General features: G+C 41.1%; 1 protein-coding gene and 1 long non-coding RNA gene across 8 annotated transcripts in view; both read left to right on the forward strand.

The window, feature by feature from the left end:
- Positions 1-1,955, forward strand: part of SIPA1L2 (signal induced proliferation associated 1 like 2) — a 126,351-nt gene extending 124,396 nt beyond the window's left edge. For all 6 annotated transcript variants that reach the window (XM_032102306.1, XM_032102307.1, XM_032102311.1 and 3 more), the window contains one exon: positions 717-1,955. In XM_032102306.1, coding sequence (XP_031958197.1) covers positions 717-863 — 147 coding nt within the window. In that variant the 3' untranslated portion in view covers positions 864-1,955. The remainder of the gene's footprint in view (positions 1-716) is intronic.
- Positions 1,956-12,412: 10,457 nt separating this feature from the next.
- Positions 12,413-23,982, forward strand: LOC116440928. Of its 2 annotated transcripts, XR_004238806.1 has the most exons (5): positions 12,413-16,909; positions 19,625-19,668; positions 22,350-22,417; positions 22,994-23,080; positions 23,689-23,982. It is a non-coding gene; the product is annotated as an uncharacterized LOC116440928 (long non-coding RNA). The 2 variants fall into 2 exon arrangements; XR_004238805.1 differs by having other exon boundaries at positions 22,350-23,080.
- Positions 23,983-24,619: the final 637 nt, after the last annotated feature.

A 24,619-nucleotide genomic window follows, 5' to 3' on the forward strand; every position in this document is an offset into this window, starting at 1 on the left:
AAGAGTTATGTGAGGAAATTGGCCAGAGGCTAAGTAGTTTATAGGCCTTTACTCCAGAACAACTCTCCTACAAATAATCATACCCCAGAAAAAAGGAAACACTTTATCTTCATTTATGGTTCTTTGCATTTAGGAAAGGATAGGGATATGGACATGGGCACCATTGCTAAGTAGTTAGCACTCTGGTTTTGTCATCCTTGTTGTCTTATCTTGGTCACTTAGCAATGACTTGATGTGTGCCTCATTTGTTGTCAAAATTCTGAGCTGGAGACAATGCCAGGATAACAGAAATGAGGCTGCTTTTGCTAAGAAAATAATCACGTAAGGAAAAATCTTGAAAGTAGGTATTTTTCTTCCTTAAACATATGCTTGAAATCAATTACTTACAACTTGGGCTCTCACGTATGATTTATTATAGCTAAAAGCTTCTTATGCTTTTAATGCTTGATTTATTTTTTTTGTTAAATGGAGTAAACGTCTTTAATTTTTCTATTAAAGTAACGTCTAGTTTTCTTTTTAGCTTGCAGTATTTTCTTGGAATGAATGAGGTAGTTGGAGCATATTTGGGGAATTAACTTTCAGTTAACAGTTGTCAGAATGAATTAGGGAGCTCAGCAAAATATAGCTGTTATGACTTGCATAGAAATATTAACAACAAAAATAAACGTTGTCATCACAACTACTCACTTTGCTCAACTTGTATCTTTGTCAACCAGGAAAAACAGGACAAGGCAGTTCTCCAAGCAGAGGTACAGCACCTGAGACAAGATAACATGAGACTTCAGGAGGAGTCTCAAACTGCAGCCGCTCAACTGAGGAAATTTACAGAATGGTTTTTTAATACGATAGACAAAAAATCCTAATGGCTGGGGCCCTGCAAAATACTTATTTGAACAACGTAACAGCTGTATCTTTGGAATTAGCGGGGTAATAATTTCACTGTGTTCACAATCCATTTTAGGTGTTTCTGCTACATTCTCTATCCAGCTTTATTCATTTGAAAAGGAGAGAGAATTGTGGCAATCGAACTTTAAATTCATATGAAGAAAGCAGAGAATAGCAGATATTTGTTTGTGTGCAGATGAATGTAAAAAATCCTTAGTGTCATTTTAGACATTTTTAGAAGTTGCTCTGGCTGGGGCTTGCCTGAAGAGGAATATTTGGGGTTTTAGTTCCTGCATTTCAGGTGCGCTGGTGAAGATGTTAAAGCAATTTAAATTAGCTTGGGCTTCAGTATTGTAAGATAAAAAGAATAACCAGACATATACTTTAATGTTTAAAAGGTGCTCTATTTTTTTGTATGTACAGTAGTTTTATTTCCACAGTCCACATTGTCATAGCAATAAGAATGGAGGTATAGTGAATAGTCACAGAGCTGTGTTTATAAAATGTTAGCACTGATGTGTTTAACACTAGTTTGGATGCAGATGCATTAGAGATTATTTATTTGCAGGAACAAATGGTGCCTGAATATAAACAGTGTTCTGATTTTCTAAAAATACACATGCCTTGTAAATGGCTCACTGGGGTTAGCCCACTCCCAACTTCACTTACTTTTGTATAGTTGATGTTCAGCTAAACAGTCACACTGCTTAACTATTGAAATCATGTATGGTGTGAGCCAGCCAATCAGTTGTACAATGCCAAATTTGTTTATCTTTGTACAGAAGCTTTGATCAAGTGTCTTGTATTTAACACCTTATTTAAGCTTATTTAACCTTAAATTGTTGTTTTTATAAAGTTTGTTTTATCTGCACTATGGTGAGGTCAGTTGGTTGCAAGTTGTAATATTTTGAGCTTGCCAAGACTGTACTGAGGAGTTCTAGAAAATTCTAACAATTGGATGCTGCTAGTACACAATTGATTTGTTTGTATGCTTTAACATTTTTAACTGTTTAATTTGAAATGAACATACATCCTGCTTTTTTAATAAATGTTAAAAATCTAAACCTGAATTATTTTATCTTGTATTATCTGTAATCATTCTTACCACTAATAGCTCAGGTTTCCGTTCAGCTCAGTCTCTGGGCTCTCCATCCAGAGACAGTCCAACACCTCAGAGCTGTCAGGATCCCTTGTTACCAAGGGAAGGTTGCCACCATTATCACAGTTAATTTCTTTGGTGCATCCAGTCCTGGAACCCAGGAGGTGGCTTCACCAGTCTGAACAAAAGCTGTTTGGGCTGTTCATAGGCATTGATTAGTGGCCTAGGAAAAAAAAATCCTTCTTTACTGACAAATACATCCTAGAGAAAATTTTCGAAAGAGGTCTAGTTTCTTCATATTACCTTATGTTAGTTGTAGCAGGAAATAATTTGCCATCTTCTCGTGCCAGTGACTGCGGATTTGATTGCAGTGTTAGCGTATGTGAGATGTTTTGTGTACAGTACTGAGCTTTAAGTCTACACCAAAAAAGGACACCTTTGCAAAATGAAATTAAGCTAATGAGCATATTTGAGTAACCCTGAGGAAAAAGACATTTCAAGATCATAGCTATATCCCAGTTTCCTCTTGACCGCTGAATGCATTCAGGCAAACCTATAGAAAATTGGTGAATAATTTAAAAATGCATTCAACTCATGCAACTAAAATTCCATGTCCATTGTTAGTGCACATTGGCTGAGGAATGTTTTATAAATTGAACAAATGTCTGTAACTGCTGTAACAATTGTTCTGAGAGACTCTTCTTAGGAAAGGTTGTATATGGGCAGATAATCAAGTCTTTGGTATCCTTACACTGAAATTAAAAAGACCATTTTGTATTGTACTTTTCATCAAAAACTCTGACTTTTACATACCAAACAGTATCCACTAAGCTGTATTAACAGGGTAATTAAACATGGCAGTCATGTGTTACACTAACTTCTGATTTAAGCACCTTACAGAAGTCATTAGCAAACCCATCTGGCTGGAGACCTTGCCAAATAGCAGTGCTGAACAACTTGGGCAATTTGTCTGTGAACACGTTTCTCTGCGGATTGGTCTGTTCCCCTTGAAAAGCTGTGCTAACTGAAATGAACTTGAGGGTAAGCTGGCTCTGAAGGGACACTATTAGGTTTGTATAAGAGTTTATAGTCCAATATTCATTTTAGTTCTTTATCTCAGTTATTGAAAACCAGCAGTTACAACTATGCGCACAAAAAAGGACTTTCAGTAGTAATTTTTTCTGGTTTTCCCATCCAACGGAAAATATTTGATTTCCAAAAGTGACAGAAAACTTTGATTACAGATCTCCTATTTCTTTTGCTGACCAAAGCAGTTGTGTTGGGGGCACATGGTTCTTCCTTAATTAACCTTCACCATGGGGAAAGATTTTTAGTCTGGCTTTTAGTGTTTTTATGACATAGAAATACAATGTTTATCAGAGACCATAATACAGCTTTGGCATAGGTAAAGGACATTTAATTGGGTATTTTAATTAACTGGGTTTTTAAAGAATAATCCTCTTGGAAGCATTTTGCTCACAAAAAATGCCTGGTTTAGACACATGAAGGCAAAGACTACATTTAGGTGAGCAACAAGTATGGAGCACTAGGAAAATTCAGGATGTTGCTGACCCAGGTTTTGGGCATCTTTCAGGCTCTTCCGTGTCCAGTTCTGTGACTGGATGCTTTTTAGTGGCTGAAATCATGTTAGGTTGGCTCTGTCTGAAGGCTCTGTGCTCTAAGACCATTCTGTATGATCTGAAGCCGAGTAAGTGGGGGTTATTGGGAAATTGACTTCAAAGATGTGTTTGTGATCTGAATTAAAACAGTAATATGGAAGTGTTCAAAATGTCAACAAAGTGCTCCCAGCACCACAAGCCATGCTGTGCAGTGCTGAGGTGCCAAAATCAAATATGGACCAATGCAGATGTTTACATCTGTAAGAGGGAAAGACACTAACCATAGCAAAATTACAAAATGTTCTGCTTCTGCCCAAGAAGCGACATACCAAGATTTATATGCAGATCTTTACTGAAGGGATCCTTACTGAGACACTTATCACAATGTGCACTGTATTTTATTATGCAGAGGTTTTTTTCTGAGACCACTATTACAAACATAAGGGATAATTTCTAGTATTTTTCTGTTCCTGAGAGGGTAGTCATATTTGGTTTAGGCATGTGATAGCTTTATAAAGAAGCTGTTTAAGTCCTCTGTGTGTTATTCGATATAAATTCTCTAAATAGTTCATCTTTTTTTGTGCCTAAAATCCAGTAATGTGGGAAAATGTTTAGAATATTTGTAATGTAAACTAGCCAATTGTAGAGCAGTTGTTTAGGAAAACAATTTTCAGTATGGAAAAAAAGAGAATTGCTATGTACATTATGTTGTTGCAGCACTTCTTGAACTCTGTGCTGACTGATTCTAATATATAAGGAAGTCAGTAAAACTCAGGAATTTGTACTGTACAGTTTGAAGCCATCAGAGCCATTAATTATTGCCAAAACAAGTTATTCTTTATCCCATCGTCTTTCTTCCACAGCAAAGACTATAATGTCTTTCAACTCAAAAGCAAATATAAATCTTGGTCTCAGCGCTTTTCTCCATGCACACAGCTTGTATTTTTCCTTTGATTCCTTGCACTTCCTTTATTTTTCTCTTTCAATATGTTGCCTTTATTCTCTCTCATGGATAATCCAATGGCAGAAGGAAAAGTTCTGTAATAGGTGCCTGGTCTGGCCAGCCATAGAGTGGCAGGGCCTAAGCATTTTGCTGTGTTTCCTCCAGTGGCCACAGAAGAGAAAGTAAGGCTGGTACAATTTCATCCAGTCTTGCCAATGTAAATCTTCGCATTTTTGCAGACTTTGAAGTCAATTGCTGTCTTACACAGTGCTAGCTTTCTGAAGACATTTTAGACTCATGGGTAAAACAACCAATCAAGAATACGTATTTCCATAATAACTGTATCTAGCAGATTTCCAAAGCTTTCATCAGGGATGCAATTAAAAAAAAAAGGGGGGAGGGGGAGGGGAAGGGGTAGGAGGGGAAGATAGGGGTTTTTTTTAGGTTTTATTTTGATTCTCCTTTCAGAAAGACAACCAACATCTCTGGCTGTTACACTGTCTTAAAAGGTCATAGCAGAACCAAGGAATGGAATGACGAGACCAAATTGTTCATAGCGTTCTAGTTTAGAAATCACTGGAAGGCTTCAAAGATAGTGATGGAATCCCATTTATTTTATTGAGTTCTCGAGGGAAATTGTATTATATCCTTTGTTTCATTTTTTATTTTCCCTCACTAACCATGGCTATTTAAAGGCTTCTTAGCTACACAGCATCACAGAATTACTCTAGGAGTGGTCATTGTTAAGGAAACTTCCCAGTCTGCCCATTCATGAGAATCCCTGGCAGTCACACTCCCAAGGACAGTGACTTTCACTGCTGGGACCGAAGCCCCTTCAAAAGGGTGGCTCGAGGGAGCTGACAGATGCCCCACTTGGCTCCCCACACGTCCCACTCACAGTCAGACCAGGTTTCCTCACCAGTTCAGCCCCAGCTTTCCCATGGCAGAGTCTCAGATGTCTCATTCCATGAAGTCATTTATTCACAGTGCAGCAACACAGACACAGCTTGAGCTGCTGCCTTTGAGGAGGGACCCCCAACGATGGGCCCCCTGAGCTTTTATCCCCTCACAGTCTACCTGGGCACAAGTCTTGCAGTTCCTCCCTAGTCTTTGGCTCCTGCCTCCCTCTCCATGTCCATCCATCTCACTGGCTCACCAGTCTTCACCTCCTTTTTTATCCAAAAGGTCAGCAATTCCTGCTCCTGCTGTGTTTCTCAGTGTCCTATCACCTGGCTGGTGTCACTGGCCTTCATGGGATAACAACCTTTGTTATCCTAGAGGTTGGCTGTGCCTGGCCTCTTGTCCCAGGGTCTTGCGCAGAGCTCAACCCACATTTCAGACCTCAGTCTGCAGCTGCCTGGGCCAGGTGGGCTCCTCAACAGTCATATTGACCTTGTCCTCTTTGGAGCAATCTGGGGCTCATAGAGGAAGGACACTCATGTGTTTGCAGAAATGCTGTACATCTATTTCATGTTTTCCTGTGTTCCTCCTATACGATGATAAATCGTTAAATCTCAAAAGCTAAAAAACAGCAGATGAGCATTTTCTGACCAAAGTCATTAATTTTTTTAAAAAAATTTAAAATTACTGACTATGCTGTTGATACCAATTCAGGTGCCCTTGTGTCTAGACAAGATAGCTGGAGGTGTTTAAAATAATTCTGAGGAGTGATTATGGGAAAGTAAGGAGGCAAAACCATGCCATGTCAGGGAGTGGGATGTGTGAAGTGCAGCAGTAGTAATCATGGGAAATATATTGACTGATGACTCTATGTCCAAAGACTTGAATTTCAAAAGAATAGGAAATTTTCACAACCTGTTTTATGTTTTCCAACTCCACTCTTTGGAACCCAGAAAACAATTGTGAGCTTACCATGAGAAAACCCATGTGTTAGCCCTGACCAGAGACCTGAGAGCAGGTTTGCAGAACTCAGATAGTTGTGACTGAATTTAAGCTGTGGGGGCTTGGTTATACCGAACACAAATTTAAAGTGTTAGAAACTCATTCCTTTTTAAATTTGATTCCTATTTTGAGATGGATGAAAATGTATGATTATTTGGGTGACAAGACCGGTTAATAATAGAATAAATGAATGACCCCAGGGCTGTCCAGTAGCAAATAGTAGTCTGGTCATCTGAGATTCTTGTTACCACTAATACTGTGCTTTCAGCTTGCTTTCAACTCAGGCACAACTTTGATAGATAATATTTTCGGAAAGAATTTTTCGGTGGAAACCTGAGGTATCTGCATTCTTGTCAGTGCTGTGTTTCTGCCTCTGCATAGACATTCTATTCAAGATGACGGATATTCCTTTCCCAAATCCAAAGCACAGTGTTTCTTTGCAACAAGCAATGTTTCTCCTGTGTGTAAAACCAGAGCTTCAGGAAGTATATTCTAGCACTAGTGCGACTTTAAGCTGTTTATGTTCAAGGTTGACGGTCTGTCTTCTGCCGCACAGCTTCTGGATTGTTGGTCTTCCTTTTGTTTGCTAAGAACTGAGTTTCTCAGTAGGGGGTTCAGTAAAAACAAGCACAAAACAAAAAGCTCCTTCAGACTTGCAATGTCTTCATTTTTTAGGAAATACATAGGGTTCTGTAAAGGTACAAATATTGTATGCTGATCCTTTCTGTCGCTTCTCTTGTCAGAAAGCTTAGAAAGGGTGGCTCAATATTTGAACAAGTCAAAGCCTGTTTGCTGAAATGCTTGTGTATGAGTAGGGGATCTTCAACATAAGCTCCAATTAATATACAAATATGTTCAGCATGCTTTTAGCCTGTATATAGACCAGAGGCAACCTTGTTTCCAGTGGGGGAAATGCCATTTCATCAGTTGCAGTCTACGTAGCTTGGACAATGAGGAATGAGTAATCTGCCATTCAAAGGAGAAAGCAAACAATGGGCTCATTCCTACATATTTTTATGTCACATAGCCAACAGAAACTGTATATCATGCAGCCAGAAAAGCTCCAAATGGCACCATTAAATCGAGCTGTGCTTTGTAAGCTGGGTTGCTGATTTCCTTAAAAAATATCAGAAAATGTATTCAGTTCCTCTGGTGCAAATCAGATTTAATATAATAGAAATTACTGAAGAGAGCAAAACTGGGAAGAGAATCAGTCTCTTTGTGTGGAATGGTGAATTACATCCAGACCATATTTTAAAACGAGGTCAAGTGATTAGACCAAAAACAGGATATGAAAATAAAATTGAAGTCGTTCTTTATTAACCGTGACCTCAGTAGTCCACAGTGGTTTGGCTTATTGATTTCTAATGTTAATGTGGTTTAAACTTCTTAGTAAGCTCTGAAGAATGTTCTTTCAACAGAACCATATCTATTAAATGAGTCATTTGCTCTTTAAAACTAGATAGCTTTACAGCACAGCATGCCATAAGCCTCCTAATGTCTCGCCAATTGTCCAGCAGGATTGTTGATATTTATACAGAGAAAGTTTAAAGGGATGCTGACAGGAGAGTTTCATCATCTGTAAACAGCCTTATTAAGGTTCATGCATAAAATCCTCTTGGATTTTTTTAACTGTGAATTCTTGCTATGACTGCGTGTCAGTACCTTCCTTCCCAGCCTGTCCTAGTTTGTTATTGCAGAACAACCCAGTGTTGTTCAGCCGCTGATTATTTTTAGTTTGTTTGGGTTTTTTTTAATAAATCAAACATGAACTAGAAGAGAGTCTGAAAGAAACCTAAGGAGAGAGAATGAAATCAATCTGCAGACTAACACAGAGGAGCATCCTTTTAAAATGTTTTTATAATGTCACAGACATGCTTTCATAATCCTCTTAGAGTGAAGAAGAGAGAAATTACTAGGCTTGCATATGTAACAGGCCAGTCTATAATTCCTGAATGCACCACAGTTTCTCTGTCACACCACGTGTACAACAAACTCCATTGCAGTGAATGGCTACAGTATGGTAATAATGATTTGTCCACGTTTTACAAGAAACACTACAAATTCCCTCCATAAAAATCCCTATTTTTCATCTCTAGGAAAGTTATCAGAAATACCCAAGCTGCATTTTTTAGAGTGAAGTGGAAATATTCACTTACTGTTGATGGCATGAATCCCTTAGTCAGTGTTGTGAATGAGAGTGAGCATTCTAATCTCATTCTAAGCTGTGCTGACACTAAATGCAGATGCTCAAAGGCATCAGACTTGCACATATACATGCACCTTCTCCGTAAAGGGAATATGCCAGAAATATCAAAAGGCTGTCTAGTGTCTAATACTTGATTTGGTCAGAATACAGATGAGAGCAAGGTGGTTGCTGACAGAGATACTCTGGTCTTCTGATGGAGACAGGTTGTTTTTACCCAATGTTCACAATCAAATCTTTCGTCCCCACCTATGAGGGCTGTTTTTTACCTCTTGCTCCTGTTGCGGAGCTTTGACCAGCTTCCTAAATTGCATGGTCCCATCTGGCACCTGAGAAAAGTGTCATTTTCCATAGCATCTTGCAGATTATTTTGTGAGTCCTTTTGTTACAGAAAAATCTCCCATTCCTCTTATGAGTCCCCGGCTGGCCTACAGGCTCCCTGCTCTCTTTTACTCCCCTTCCTCCACTGGCTTCATCTGGCCCATGTGCTGCAGCTGCTTACCTGCACACTGGAGTAAAGCAGCCCCTGTGCTGTCGTCCTTTAGCCTTTCAAACTGTCCGCAACACACAGCACACATACAGTCAACAGTGGTCAAACACCGGGTGCCACATCCAGACCATGCTTTTGCCAAGACAGGTTGGAGCAGATGATCCTTGAGGTCACATCTAACCTGGTGAAATACAAGAGGTAATGTCCTCCCCACTTACCTAAGTGCTTTTGAAACATTTGCTTGTGGTCATATAATGATAACTCTGGACAGTCTGATGTTACCAGTACTGAGCACGAACTGTGGATCGCAGCTGGAAATGCAGGAAATAAAGTGGGTTTGAAAAAATGTAAACAGCTTTGTCTCATTAAAGTCATCTAAAGGGAGAAATGGCGCAAGAAACTTCAGATATTTTGAGGAAGGGCTTATTTCTTGGCCACATGATCTTCACTGGTTAAATCTGATTTTTTTTGTTCTTTCTTTTTTTATGTATGTTTTTAGTTTTAAACAAGCTTTTGCAGAAGCCACGAGATTATTCAAACTCGACTGTAAAACTTTTTCTAGTGGCAGACAAATGAACTCAGGGTTCCTAGGTTATTTTGGAAGTAAGCATAGGAGCTATATCTATATTTAAAGTGCATGAAATATTGTTTCTAAAGTCCAATGCCTTGGCCCGTACAGCAGAATAGCTATCCCTTTGAAAGTATATATAACTCCCAGTATATATTAGGTATTTTACTGTCTAAAAGTGCCCTTCTCTAAGAACCTTTGGGGCTTTATGTTCCAGCTCTGAGCAGGAAGTATGGAGAATTCTGGTTTTTAATGAGGCTACTTTTTGTTCTCTTAAAATAATCTGATGACCTTAAACTTGCTAAAGCAACATTTCCAGAAAAGTGAGCACTCTCTTTCATCTCCAAGTGCATCTTCATCATTTGGTCTGTATGGATTTGGAAGGTTCAGAGTCCGTTTTTTCATACAGGCAGAGATATTTTTTCCTCCCCTGTGAGGAACCACATTTCCTTTTGAAGCTGTTTCATTTACTTTCAATTAACAGGACTTATAATTTGTGACAGAAATTTTGGCTGGAAGGAATATCTGGAGGTCATCATGTCCAACCTCCTGAACCAGCGCTGCCACTTTACCAGGTTAGGTATGGCTTTGTCCAGCTAAGTCTCACAAATCTCCAAGGACAGAGGTTCCACAACCTCCCTGAGTACCCTGTACTATCTCTAAACTAAAGCTGGAGGTTTATTCTAATGTCTATCCCAGCCACAATCTGTGGATTGTCCCCCTTGCGATCAGCTGGCAGTACCAAAATTTTGGCTTGTTTCATTTGTGTGAATACCCCAAAAAATACTTGTAGACTACTACCCAATCATCCCTTAGTCTCTTCTTTATCAGATTAAACAAGATTAAACGATTCAATTCTCTCAGCTGCCACTTTTTGCCTTAAGGCTCCTGACCTTCTTAGCAGTTCTCTGATGCTCTCTCTCGAATTTATTATCATCTATCTCATACTGGGGGTCCAAAACTGAACACAGTATTCCAAGTGAAGCTTTACCAGACAGTTATTCACCTCAATTTTCCAGGGACATGCAGCATAACTGTAGTTTCTGCCCTGTTCCTTCTCTTTCCTACCAATCCCAATGCTCTTTGGAAATGCAACAATTTTTTTTTCCCTTTTGTTATATCTTTTTGTCTGGCTATGGTTTGGGGAAAGGAGATGCTTTGCTATTGATGTCATCTGTGGAGGTGCCCACAAGGTCACCTCTGCAGAGACACACATACTGCTGATAGACACAGTCAAAAAGGTTGGTGTTGGGCAGAAGTTGAAGTAAAAACCACATATGTACACCTTCTGTGGGATCCACGTTTGCTGAAACTCCCCAGAGGAGTGTGGTTACTGAAAGGAAAATAAACTTCTCTAGTTTAAGGCTGTTTCCGAACATGCTGTTGCTATTTGTTGCAAATCCAAGAAGGATGCTTGGCAGCAACCCTCTTGCTTGTGTTTCTGCTACAGATTCTCAAGGAAGATCTGTCCGGATGAAGCCTCCTACATCTGAACTCATCATGTACATTTTCTTAATAGCTGGAGAAGGAAAACAAGGGCTTGCAGAAGGTGGTTCAGCTGGACGATATCCCAGAGCTCCTCTGAAGTGAGTTACCCACTGACAATTCCTTTCTCTCTCCCTTCAATACAAGAAGAGCACCAGAAAAGGAGCACAGGTCTGGAGTTCAGCAGTATAGTATGTTTTATGGAGTATTTAATTGTTCATTGCTTTGATGCCTTTGATGTTTAAATGAATGTTATGAAATTCCTGAACAAAATGCAAAACACCCTGACCTGCTTTAGCTACAAACTAGATCAGTGTTTGGATTATTTGAAGTCAGCCCTGTTTTGTGTTTGACACAAGGTATTGTCCCTTGAAGGTGAGTTTTCATTTTGAGTAAATGAGAACAGGAGATGTGAGATACACTCTTCCAACTTATCTTAGCTGAAACAAGTTTGAAGTATGATTGGATGCCTCAGTAAATGATATATGATCATCTGAAAACAGGTTTTTATAAACCAGGTTTTCTATCCTTTTTGGACGTGTTATTCTGAGAAGCAGAGTTCAGCTGGATTCCAAGCTGGTGTTAAAGTAAAATCTAGTGGAGGCTCTAAGAGAGTATCTAATAAACAAAGTGACTTTGAGCTTGGTCTACTAGTCTGTTTTTCTAGTTTACTTCTAGAGTAACTCAATTCACTTAACCTTGCTATAATTTATATTAGCTTCAAACTATAGCTGCTCTTTGTTGAATCAAGTCTTGTGTTTTGATCAAGATACAGAGAACTGTATTTTTAAAAGTGCTGAAGTCTTTGTTTGTTTTGGAAGATGTTAAAACATGTTAAAGAAAATTAGTTCTATGACAAGTTCTGCCTACAGCAAAACTCTATGACTGAGCTGCAGATCTCTCAAAATGAGATTTCAAATTGGAATGTTTATGCAAGTCTTAACTCTTATGGTACCAGAATGTGTTGCCATAATAATAAGTGGAGTAACAGAGTGTTGTCACACTGCAATGAATTTCTGACCTCTGTTTCATCTTGTGAGACAAATTGATCCTCGAACATTAAAGCCATAAAGGATTATCTGAGGAAAAATGTTTTCTGGGTACTTGTAGTGAAACTCAGTATGCTACATGGTTCAAGTAAGCAGCAAATTAATTCATTGTTGTGACCAGTTTGTAAATGAGAGTACAAAAGCAAAGTGCAAAGCAGAAGCACCACCGAACAAAAAAATAGGCAATAACAGGGATTTTTTACCTCTGCCTTTGTCTTACACTCCACAGATAAAAATTTCCAGAGAGCAAAATGATACAAAACTCAATAACTCTGTGTTGAAATTAAATTCTCTGGTTATTTCTAACACACAGCAATGTGAAACAATGGAACATTTCTGGGTTTGCCCTCTCCAAAGTGAGCCACCTGCAGCCAAATACAGCAGTTGTAGAAAATATGTTAGGGAGAGTTGTGCTGTCTTTGTCACTGCAAGGCAGGCTGGTGCTCAGCATCCCTCTGGCTGTGCAGGAACTGGAGAGAAGGGGAGCTACTGAGATACACCATTGCTTTTGTGCCTCTGTAGCACCAACATACTGAATCATCTCTGGATCCTTTTCGTACTTGGTTGATCATGTTACTGGAGTTGTTTGGATCATTCTTCAAGGTAATGGAAATTATGTTGGGGAACAGAGCCAGGATCACAAGAGCCAGGGCAGCTGAAAGAGCAACAGCTCTGCTTGCCTTCCCCTCTTCATGCCCTGGGCTTCCTTGCTGCAGCCTGGGATATGTGCCATGGACTGGAATCCCAGCAGGCTGGAGTGACTCACCCACCAACATGTCGAGAGGTTAAAGCTCACTCTCCCTCCCATTTATACCTATGGAAGATTTTGGCTGGGAATGTAGTTATTTTGACTTACTAAAATGGGGCTGTGCTTGAGGCAGGCCAGGCTGCTGCAGTTTAGTCTCCTTTCTTCAGAGTCTGGCGAGAACTACGTGCATTCCCTAAATAGAAACAGGCATCAAAAAGCACTGCCTTCAATCTGGAAGGAAACACCATCATGCTTTTGATGTAAACTGGTGCTGTGGCAGGAAAACTTGTCCAGCTCTGTGGAGAATTCTGTCACTCCCTCCAGAAAACAGAGGGCAGAGCATCTTTGTTATTGCTGATAGAGCCCATTACCCCAGAGGTGAATGTGCTGGTGCCAGGCACAAATGACCCATAATCCAACAGCCAGTATGGAAACAGTGTGTATGAAATCCCCTGTGAAGAGACCATATTTGTTTCTCCAAAATTAGTTGCTTTTTGCAAGACTACTTTTAGCCTATAAAGTATTTCTTCTTTTATAAGTATTTCTCCAGTGGCTTACCCAGAGCTGGGTTTATGAGTGAATGCAGCAATTTATATGTCAAACCTCACAGGAGAATCTCCTTTTGGAACTATCCTGTATTTCATATCATTTGACCTTCTTCCCATGTTCTCCACTGTTTCAGAGATGAAGGCCCTTTTGAACTTACAGATCTCAGTGTCTAGATCTGATAACCAATGTAGGGAGGGTAACCTTGCATTAGGTGAATGTCTTCAGGGAAAACTTACATCATTTTAAGCAACTACAACTCAATGAGCTGCTAAAAGAACCAGGGGTTCTGTTGCTCTCAGTTTTCTCCAAAAATGTCTGGGACAGAGTTGGGAGTTTCAAAACTGAAGGAGTCTTTCTTTGCTGGTTCTGCTCACCACTTCCCAGAAAAACTTTCGCCTTTTGTCCTTACCCCTCAAGTTAAATCCCTGCACTCTTGGTCAGGTGATCTACTTTGATTCACTTGCAAAATGAAATCAATAATCTCATTTAAAAGACTTGCTGAAGGCAGGGAATCTCCCTCATATTGGACATGCTATCAGAGAAGAATCTTCCATTCTGGATGCAACCTGACCTCCATCCTGTAAGGATAACTAGCCTGAGAGAGCATGAGGGATTTAGAGGCAAAATCAAATGCGTGAAGAGATTGTGATAAGAGCTCTGTGCTATTACTGAGGAATTATTAGGATTATACCACATTTCAGCTTTTCAGTCACACATTTTTTCCACAGGTTTTCTAAATAATTGTGTTTGAGCCAATATACACAGGGTGATGTAAGGTACAGATGGATGAATGTGTTGATACACTGAAAGCATACATAGCAAAAGACATGGTGTTTCTATTGCTTGCCTCATTACACACAGATGACAGACAAAGTCACAGTGTCTCTGTGAAATCATGACTTTCTTTGATTATAACTGAGAAAATGTCCGTTTCCCTTTTTCAGAAAGCTGTTTCAGGCACTGCTGCAGGAGAAACCAGCTGAAAGCCTGAATGTCATATTTTGGGTTCCTAGTGCAGAAACCTGTGTCGTTCTCCCCCACCCCCACCCATTTTGTTGTTAAGTACAAATATACACTGCAAGTCTCGTGGTAGAGGGGACCTGTTTTGAGAATGGGAAGTCACACTGTACCTGACTTCTAGTCTGTATCAGGTTCCAATCTTTTAGGGAAGAAATACAACAATTTTCCAAGGCTAGATTTGGGACCAGACATGTATATTTTATAATAATCCCTAGCAATATATCAAATGTCCTTTTAGATTTAGAGAGTGTAGAATTTCACAGAGTGGCTTCATCTCCTGAGGCCTTAAGAAGGGCTCTTTAACAGTCTTGGAGTAAGCTGCACCACTGCTGAGGGAAATATGACACTCAAAGATAAAGGAGAGTGCAAGGAGAAAAAAACCAACTCTGCTCTGTGAATCTGTAAACAATCAGATTTACTGAGGTGCCACCTCCACCTCTCCAGTTATTATCTTGTGGGAGGGTGCAGGGTCCCATCCACACTCCATGCTGCCTTTGCAGCCACACAATCCAAGTGGCCCCTGACAAGTAACTCTTTCACATTCATCAGCTACCAGATCTGAGTAGCCCTGTGCTGATCCTGAGAAGTCACCTGAAGCCTCATTGCACCTGATACAGCAAGAGCATTTGAACTCTGTGGTCCTCCTTGTCTAACCCCCACTGACTGTAGTGGAACTGGGTTTCCTGTTTGCTGTGACTTTGAGGTCCTTCATAAATAACATCGGTCAGGCTGGCAGCTGATGTAAGACCAGTAGAGCCACTGATGGGCAATGAAAGCAGATTCCTCAGTACAGAGTCATGGTTACATGTTCTCTGGATCTTCTGCAATGCAAACAGTCTGCCTTCATTTTGCCTGTTTGTAGGATGTTCATCTGGTCTTTTTTACTGAGCTGATGTTGACTTCATCATTTAAGCCACCTGCAAGAGTTGTGCACACGTGGGAAGGTCAGGGGAGCTTCAAAGGCAGCTGACTGTGAATGTCTAGAACTTTTTCAAAAATAGAAGGTAAAGGCTGGGGAATGCAAGTACAGCTACACAACAGGGAGGCAATGGAGAGCATGGGAGTGACAGGTTCTGTTCAGTTTTTCCTCCTGGAGCTCTGGCCTTATGTGTTTTTACAAAACAACCTCCCTGTTGGGAGTCCCATGTGGCTTCCCATCCCAGGTGGATCAGGCTGCGGCACCTCCCAGGAGCACCCGAAATGCAGATTGTCTTAGCCAGAGGTGACACAAGCACCATCACTGTGCATAAAGGCATACCAATTGCTGTTTTAAGAATGAAAAAGCAGTGACATGACTCATTAACACCAGACACCCAGCTGGTTCCCAGAGTTATACCTCTTTCCTCAACAGCTGATTTCTGCTGCTTGAAGCTGCAGACAGCTGGGGTAGTGATAGTCTTTACATGAGTGCTGTCTCAGTGTTTTCTCTGCTTGTGCCAGAGCCCTAGACAGCCAGACCTGGGAGGGGAAATTGGATTAAACTGAGCAGGAGGTGGGGAGACCATCCTGCAGGCCAGAGCCACTGCCATCCCCATCATATATTCTGTTGACAGCCTGCTTCAAGCCTGAGGGCTCTCTCTCGACCCTGAAGAAGCCCTGAGTCAGATCTGGATAGTTCTGTTGGTCTGTTGTTGAACCTCAACCTGTTAACAGGTTCAGTGGCACTTTGATATGAATTGGAGCCAGGGAAATGTTATATTGAAATCTGTTTATTTCTTTTCTATGATGATAAAAGATGAACAATGCATAAATCTTTGTTCCCTCTCTAGTGCAGGAGGTTAACAACAAACTCAATTTCACCCGAGATCAGCCAAGAAGAAGCGGATTTTTTCCTTTGAAGCCTAAACATTGATCATGAAATAAATGATACTATTACTTTCTTCAGGTGCATGGAGGGAGTCTTTGTAGCCACAACGTAAGAGATGTCCTATTTTTTCTTGGTTATTTCATGTTGTACAAAGCAACTACTCCTATTTATAACGCGTGAAATATTATAGCCACTGGAGTTTTCTGCCTAGCTGATTCTGCATTAATTTACAATGAACATTAGTCTTGTGATTTATGGACTGCCAGATTCCCTGAGTAAAATAACTTCCTTGAAGAAAGCTTCTCACCCACAGGATGGCTCAGACAGACAGTTTCACTTGTCTCTGCCAGCTCCAGCCTGGGATCTTGAAAGAAGAAAAGAGGCAGGCAGGATGTGGCAGGTGAAACAGCAATTTTTGCACAGCAGACGGCATTTGCTTTGGGTAAAAAGTCTAGCATGGACTCACCCTTCTGTCTTGTTACTTCCAGGTGCCTCCCTTGGATGCATGGGGTCTGTCCAGCCCCAAAGAGAAACTACAGGTCTGTATTTATGTCTTCTGAAATTTTTGTATGGGAAAATTCATCAAATGGTTTGCACTTTATAGCTCAAGTGTTTGTGCCTGCTCTTCTTAGGAACTGGGGTGGAATGTCTCCAGTAGGGAGCTGGGATCTGAGCTCACTCAGGCATTACTGTTGATTTACACAGGGATATAAAAACAGAGTCAGATTCCACAACTTGCAAATCCTAGGGAACTAGTTCTCTTATTTGGTTACTTGGTGTGGTGTCAGCATTGTGCTTTGAGGAGACAATAGCTTCAGAGGAGCATCACCCAAAGGAACTCCCTCTTCAGTGAACAATTTGGCAGGCACAACACCTTTGAAGACTTAATATTGTGCTCAGAAAGACAGTAACTACTTCTGGCTTGAGAATAAAGCACAGGGAAAGAGGAGAATTCAGGAGTTTGGTTGTACCTTACGTGCTTAGAGCAACAGTCCTGCCCCACTCTCTGCACTCCTCCCTGAGCTGCAGGGAGCAAAGAAAGCAGCAGGGGTTTTGGCAGCCTGGATGTGGTGAGGCAAAGTATTGCCATTCTCCAACTAGTCACTTAGAAATGCCTCTACAAGGTATCCATGTCACAACTGATGCTAGTTGGCACTTATGTTGTCAGTCTTGAAAGAAGCTAAAAGCTGAGTTACAGACAGGAGATAACCCAAAAGTGCTTGTCCAGTTCAGACATGAGATGTGATCGTTGCACAGAGTGAGGGAATTCCTACTCTGGCTGCTCAAGCTCCACATGTCCTGTGTGACTGTGCACAGTGCTGCTGTGTCAGGGCTGGCACTGGGGAGGCTCTCATGAGCTCCAGGTCCGTGTCAGTAAAACAAAAAAACCCCCTAAGGTTTCTGGTGAGTTTACCAGCTTGAATTACCATAGCAGTGGGAACTGAAGGCTCCGATGTTTACAGTAGTTCATTGTAAGTGCATGTAGAGAGGTGAACATCACATGTGGCAGGAGAGATTATCTGGGGTGGCTTCTCTTACTAATACTGCTGGATGCAATCAGCTCATGAAAGCAAAGCAAATTCCAAAGCAAATTTCCAGGGTTCACACAATTATTTTGTGGATGAAAAGACCTTGCCATTTAAACACTTCAGGAAATGATCTCACTTCCTCCTGGAAATTTTCAAAGACTGAAGAGCAGTTATATTTTTTGGCCACTTACATGTCCTCCATTTCCAGGTGTTTGAACATCACACAAGACTCAGCTGTATGGCCTGTCCAGCTCCTTCTTGGGAAAAAATTATTCATGGTGGTCTTTTGCCAGGTTCATTAAAACTTGAGAAATTCATTAAAACTTGAGAAAACATGGTTATAGACCTGGATGTTGATCAGGGGAGGGGCTAAAATGGAAGGACACCAAAATGGGAGGCAGAGAAACTGAGAATATTCTTACTGTTGTGTTATTCAAATCAGGCAAAAAAAAATGCTGTGAATCTTGGAGGAAACTTTATTTACAGCACTTTTTCTAAACCAAGGTGGTGGGCATATCTGGAAAGAATTTAGTGGCCAAATTCCTAGGAACCAACCTCTAGGAATCACACCCATTGCTTTATCTTGTGCTTTAACTGTGTTTTCATTGTCTGGTCAAGTTTAATATCCCAGAAACTAGGACTCATTAGAGTAACTGCCTCATCCCTATGCATCATATCTTGTCCGTGGATTGGGCTTTGATAAACATAAGAAATATGCTATTTTATAGGAGAGGCCCAAAGACACTTCTCGCATTGCCTATTGCTAGGAATTTTTTTTTCCAAGTGCCAATTATGAATTTATTTTCATTAGTGTAAGAATGTCTTGGTTAAAAAAGAGTTTTTAGACTGGGCTCTTCTCCCACCTGAGGTAGCACCAAATGAACAGATCTGTGCAAAAGTGCCCTTTTTTGAGCCTGTTTGTATGAAGCATCCAGAGGTTTGAAACAAAGCAATCAGTCACACACATAAGCCTGTTCTGGTGGACTTCAGCCAGGTCATTAACATAACAAAGAAAATATGTGCTTATTCAGATTCTATTTATTATCCATATTTCATAACTTCTAGAGAGGGAATTGCTTGAATAATGGCAGTAATAATATATTAGTAAAGTTGCTTGTTTTAATCTTCGATGCGATCTGACAGCAGAAAAATACTGTCCAGTGTCTTAAAGTGTGTGTTTGTTTGTATGTGTTGGGGGGGGATATGAAGAAAGGTGTATCTGTCTCAAATGTCATAGGAGCACTTACTAAAAATACTGTTAAGTGCTCAGTGATGTAGAGCTCACAAGAATATTTTCCCTTTTTATTTTTCCTTTCTTTTGCTTCTCTTTCCTTTTTTTGGCCTTCTTCACTGTCAGCCTGAAGAGCTCCTCTCCAGTTTTCTAGTTCAGCGCTGTGGTCTCTGGCCTCAGGCATCTTTGCAACAGTGAAAGCCCTGTAGAACACCTGAGGGTTTTGCCAGCACCCACCTAGGAGTGCAGCCTGTATAGGGTTTGTGTGGATTGCTGCCCAGCAGTTAATGCACAGGCATGGAGGTAACTCAAAAAAGGCTATTGAGAAAAGCCAGTGGGCTGCAGTAAGAAAGATTCAAATCTACATGGAAGTGCCCTGGAATAATGTCTGTATGCCAGCAAAGACACCACTTTCACTAGCTTGACTTGTATTTCTTTAAAAATAAATATCCAATAACTTTTTACTGACAGGTTTTCGTATCATTCTTCTACAGGTACTGGAAACACAGGAGCTCAAGTAAAGCAAGAGTTCTGTGAGGTGCTTTCCTCTTCATTTTTCTAAGTTTTCTATAAATAGTACAGCTTGGGGATTGCTGATGCCTAATTAAATAGCTGGGCTGCTGCAGTTTTCCTATACAAGAGATTATATTTTTTTAAGAATTTCTTTTTCTGTAATTGCCCATAGCAGATGGTTAGAATTTGGCATCTGGAGAGATGCTGATCTACAGATATACCTTGTCTTCACCCACAACAGTCTGTTCTAGAATTAGCTCACTTATAAACTGCTACAGATGTTATTTTCCTTCATTAACCTTCTCCAAAGTTGGCAGCATCCCAAAATAATATGGGAACATGGCCATGGCTAGGTGGAGGTTTCAACACCTGCAGATACAAAGGGTGGTGAAGGATGGAGAGAGAGCTAAAGCCTGCACGCACCTCTCAAACCTTCCAGGCAGCTGGGTTGGGGTTTGGCCATCTGGGCTGACTTCCAGAGGCAGCAGCCCTTGCTGCAGAGGGGCACTGCTGTCCATGGGCTGGTCTGGAGAGCACCACTCTGCCTCTGATCACAGGAGCCCAGCCCCACAGAGGCACACGAGGGTGTGAGAGAGAAGGCTCACTACTGTCTAGTGGAAAAAATTGTTTGAACACTCTTCTGCTTGAAAATGTTGGTTCTGCCCTGTTGAAGATGGGGGTACATTGCAGTCACATATGGTTTTGTCCCAGGACCTTTGCCTCCTGCAGTACAGTGGCCGGCCAGATAAAAGTGCAGAAATAACATAGCTAAGGACAGGCTCTGTATTTTTGTTTGATTTTTAATGACTTTGTTGTACAACACAAACTATTGTCTTCAAAATGACTAGACAGCACGCAGTATGGTAAAGTGGATGAAACTATCAGAATAACTTCAGAAATAATAATATCACAAGTAACTTCTTGTACCATACCCGAAGGGATGCTGGTGAGATAATAGCAATAATCAATGTGAGTACCTTACAGGTACAATTTATCCTGCACATATAAATGTAAATACAAATGTAAAGGCCTTATTTTTGTTCTTTCACTGATTCAGAACATTATTTTCTTTATCTATGGGAAGTTATTCACCCTCTCATCCTGTGTTTCTCAGATTGGCCAGGATCCAGGGACTAGGTCTTTTGCTGTACCAGGAATGCTTCCCCAGGAAACTCAATATGTTTTAGCTTGTACTAGATCCTACTTAGGATCTTCTCAATTGTTCCTTTGTAAGAGAGGGAAGGGTAGAGTGTAGGATTTGGGGTGGTGTTTGAAACAGGGGTCCAAGTAGGGATTATTAAGACACTGACTTAAAAACACCAGTTTAGAACCTGAAACACCCCAAAGTAAAAAGCAAGATACTGTGTTCAGGGCGCTGGTGGCCATGCTGCTTTGCCACCTTGTGTAATGGACACACAAGGACATATGAGAAAAAGTGTGCCTGACTAAGGGATCCTTGCTTTATTTTAGGAGGGAAGTGGTGAACACAACATAAACAGGTACAAGATCAGCTGTGCTGGTCTTTGGCTCTGATTCAATCCTACCATGGATTACAGAGGCAGAAAACACTGTAGATATAGACACACTGTAAGGTCTGGCATTTCTCCTTAGGAGCATTCAGACAACAACCTCTGGTGAACTAAGGGCTTTCCACAGTACAGCACTTGCAGCATCTCCATCAGGACATCTGTATTCTCAGCAAGAGTGAATCATCTCTTATGAGTCACTTATGTTGCTCTTCCTTTGCAGACTGACCAGGTCTGGCTCTCCTTAGGGAGAGCTGATTCATAAATGGTGAGACTCAAGTGGAGCACGGCAGCTGCCACATTTGACCTCTGGGTCAAGCAGGGCCAAAGAGTTTCTCCTGCCTCAGGTCCAATGAGCTGTGGTCAGTTTAAGCCTCTGCTGTTCTTACAGGCTGAGATGATATGACCATGTCTTTTCCAAATTTGTACAGGCATCTTCAGTTTCTGATTGTGGTACGACAAAGCATGTTTATGTATGATGAGGCTTGCAAAGCGGGCAGAAGTGCTCCAAGTATGATGCTTGAAGGCATGCTCCATCCACAGCAATTACTTAATTACTAGGTACGTCTCCCAAGTCCATGTGACATACACTGAAAACTGGCTCGATTTGAGCCATAAATAATATAACCAAGTCCATTTGATGAGACAGAAACAAAAGTAATGGAAAAAAAATTGAGTCATATATTAAAAATGCTACCTTGGGTGTAATAAATTTCATCAGAAACACAGAGCGCAGATGATAATCATTGCTGCTCTGGAAAGACCAAAAAATTCTGTTCACTCAGGGTGTTGATAAAGGGAACTCAAAACTCATAAGGCCATGTTCTGGGCTGGCTATTTTTCAGGAAGACAATAATTTCTTTTTGGTCCTACCTGAATTTAACGAAGAACGGGTTCAGAAACACAATTTAGATTATCCTTCCACTATGTAGTTTGTATTAGGGTTATACATTGCTGCTATTACTCAGTTCTCTGAATATTGCAGTTGACTGAGCACATTAGACAATGAGAAGCATTGCATTCCAGGAGCCTGTTGTTCTTATCCAAATTCAAATGGATTATGGAATATTACAACATTCTTCAAGGCAAAGATAATGGGAAGGATTAAAATGTTTAGTTACTGCAGCCTCAGTTGTGAGGCACCAGGACACAAAAGTAACCAGTTTTTGGTATCTTCTAGGAAGCTCCTTGGGTCATCGGCTGTGGAGCTGACACTCCTGTGCAGGTGGGAAAGGGAGAGCTGGGCAGGTGAGTGATCAACTCCACTTGGCCAAACTACTGCAATGGAAAATAAAGAAGATCTGGCATCCGTTTGCCAACATAATGAGAAATAAAGGGCTGGGCCCAACTTTTCCAGAAGGAAAAAGTATCCAGTTTGCATAAGAAAAACAGATCTATGCCTAAACCAAGTATCTCCCCAAAGAGAAGGTCTGGATTTATTCAACCATTCCCAAAAGGCAGAACAGCTGGTCACACAGGTATGCAGCAGTCCCTAAACCTGATCTCTGCTGAGGTCAGCAGTCAACAGGGTGGGGTCAAGGCTTTCTGGTGGTATCTTTCTAGTGGTATTGGGTAAATATATCTCCATATGATGACTAGTGACCAACAGACAATAACCAAGTGTATATTTTTATTGACTAATTAATTAATTACATGGCTCTCACTTAGAGGAGCTCTCAGGCTGAGTATGTGAGCAGGCTGGCATGTACATTTGAGCTGGCTGAGGTTTGCACTGTGGCAGCTGCAGCAGCATGCTGATGCCTGCGTTACTTTCCTCACACCCTGCACGTACCTTCTCCCAATCCAAGTACTTTGACATTCCAGCGTGCTGCCTCAAAGCCAACCAAGCTGACAGTGTTGACAAGATGGTTGTGTTTGACCCCACTGGCAGCAGGACATGCACCACCCCAGGTATGGAGAGGCTTTCATTTCCGTACTCCTGCATTCCTCCTTGTACACCCAGAGTGAGGGCCTGGCATAAGAGCCTTTGCTCAATCAAAATTGATTCAGAGCACAGTGTGGACTGAAAATTAATTCCTTGAAGTCTCTGATTTAAGGCCAGTATAAATCAGGTGTATTTTTAATAAGAAGAAGATTATGGAAATAACCAAATATTTGCGCTTGGTACCTGAGTGCTTTGCACTTTATAAGCACAGTTGTGGTAATTGTATACAGAAAGGAGCTGCCATACATAAATATATTGGACCACGGTTGGGTTTTAGCTCTCTGTTAACCTTCTGGATTTACAATGATGCTGTCCTTGTCACTTTTTGCTGACAAATGGGGCCAGAGATATAGTATCAGAGCCATCAGCTCAGGCTGTGGCTGTACATCTGACTGCAGACAGCTCAGATTGACATTAGCCCCATCAGTGCACCCAGCAAGATGTGTGTTGTGCAAACAGGTCGAACAAGTCAAATTTTTAAATAGGCAAGCAGGAATAGAGCCCCAGTCCCTGTAGTGGTGGGCAGGAGCTTGAATCCCACCTAGCACTAATTGGCACTTTTCATCTTTCACAGTCTCTCCTCAATCTGCCCCCCATCACTGTGATAGTGAAGCACTGATTAATGACCCCAGTGGAAGTGTGGGACCTTGTGTGGTGTGGAACTGAATGCTTCGGAGAGCCCCTGGGTTTCTGAGCTGAGGCAATGCTGAAGGTGGTTTTCTGCTGCCCTTGGACCCTTTGATAAACAAAAATGTTGTTCTTCAAGTCTCTTGAGTGGGATGTCTGTGTGTACATATGCAAATAAGTTGATAAGAACTAATAATCAGCCACTTTTTGACTTTAGCAATAAAGGAGAGTATGTGCATTGCATGTGAGGCTGGTACCTGCTGAGACAACTGTCTTGGTTTTTGTATTTCTTAGGAATTTTTGATGTCTCCTGCTGATAGCGTTAAAAAATCAGAAGGGAATTGCACAGGCAGTGCTGCCAGACATACAAATGGAGATGTTACTTTGCAGGAAAAATGTGTGATGCTGGGGTACCTTTGCACATTCTGTCAGTCATTTTGTCCACCTTCACATGCAATACTAACCAAGTAAAGGATTGCACATGGAGGAAAATAGAAGTTGAAAGAGATATGAATGACAGCAAATTGTGGTGGTGGGGAGAGATCACCTACTTGGACGTTAGGACTGTCATTCAGAGGGACTTCAACAATCAAAGAAAATGGAATGATAAAAGCCTACACAGAGCTGCACGTAGAACAGAACAAGCTCATAAAACAGCACAGTCTGGGGACCAACTGTCTCAGGAGCCTCTCTGGGGAAAAGCACTGGGTACCCTGTGAGCACAGGCTGCCCAGCAGCCAGCAGAACCTCCCAGCAGAGAGGAAGGGCAACCACACTCTGGGCAAGAGCATTGCAGCAGCTCAGGAGAACACTACGCCTTTCTATGAGGCACTTTTGAGTCTGCGTAAGGAGCAGTGTCCAGTTTTGGACAGAGTGAG

Source organism: Corvus moneduloides, chromosome 3, assembly GCF_009650955.1.
Source record: "Corvus moneduloides isolate bCorMon1 chromosome 3, bCorMon1.pri, whole genome shotgun sequence".
NCBI lineage: Eukaryota > Metazoa > Chordata > Aves > Passeriformes > Corvidae > Corvus > Corvus moneduloides.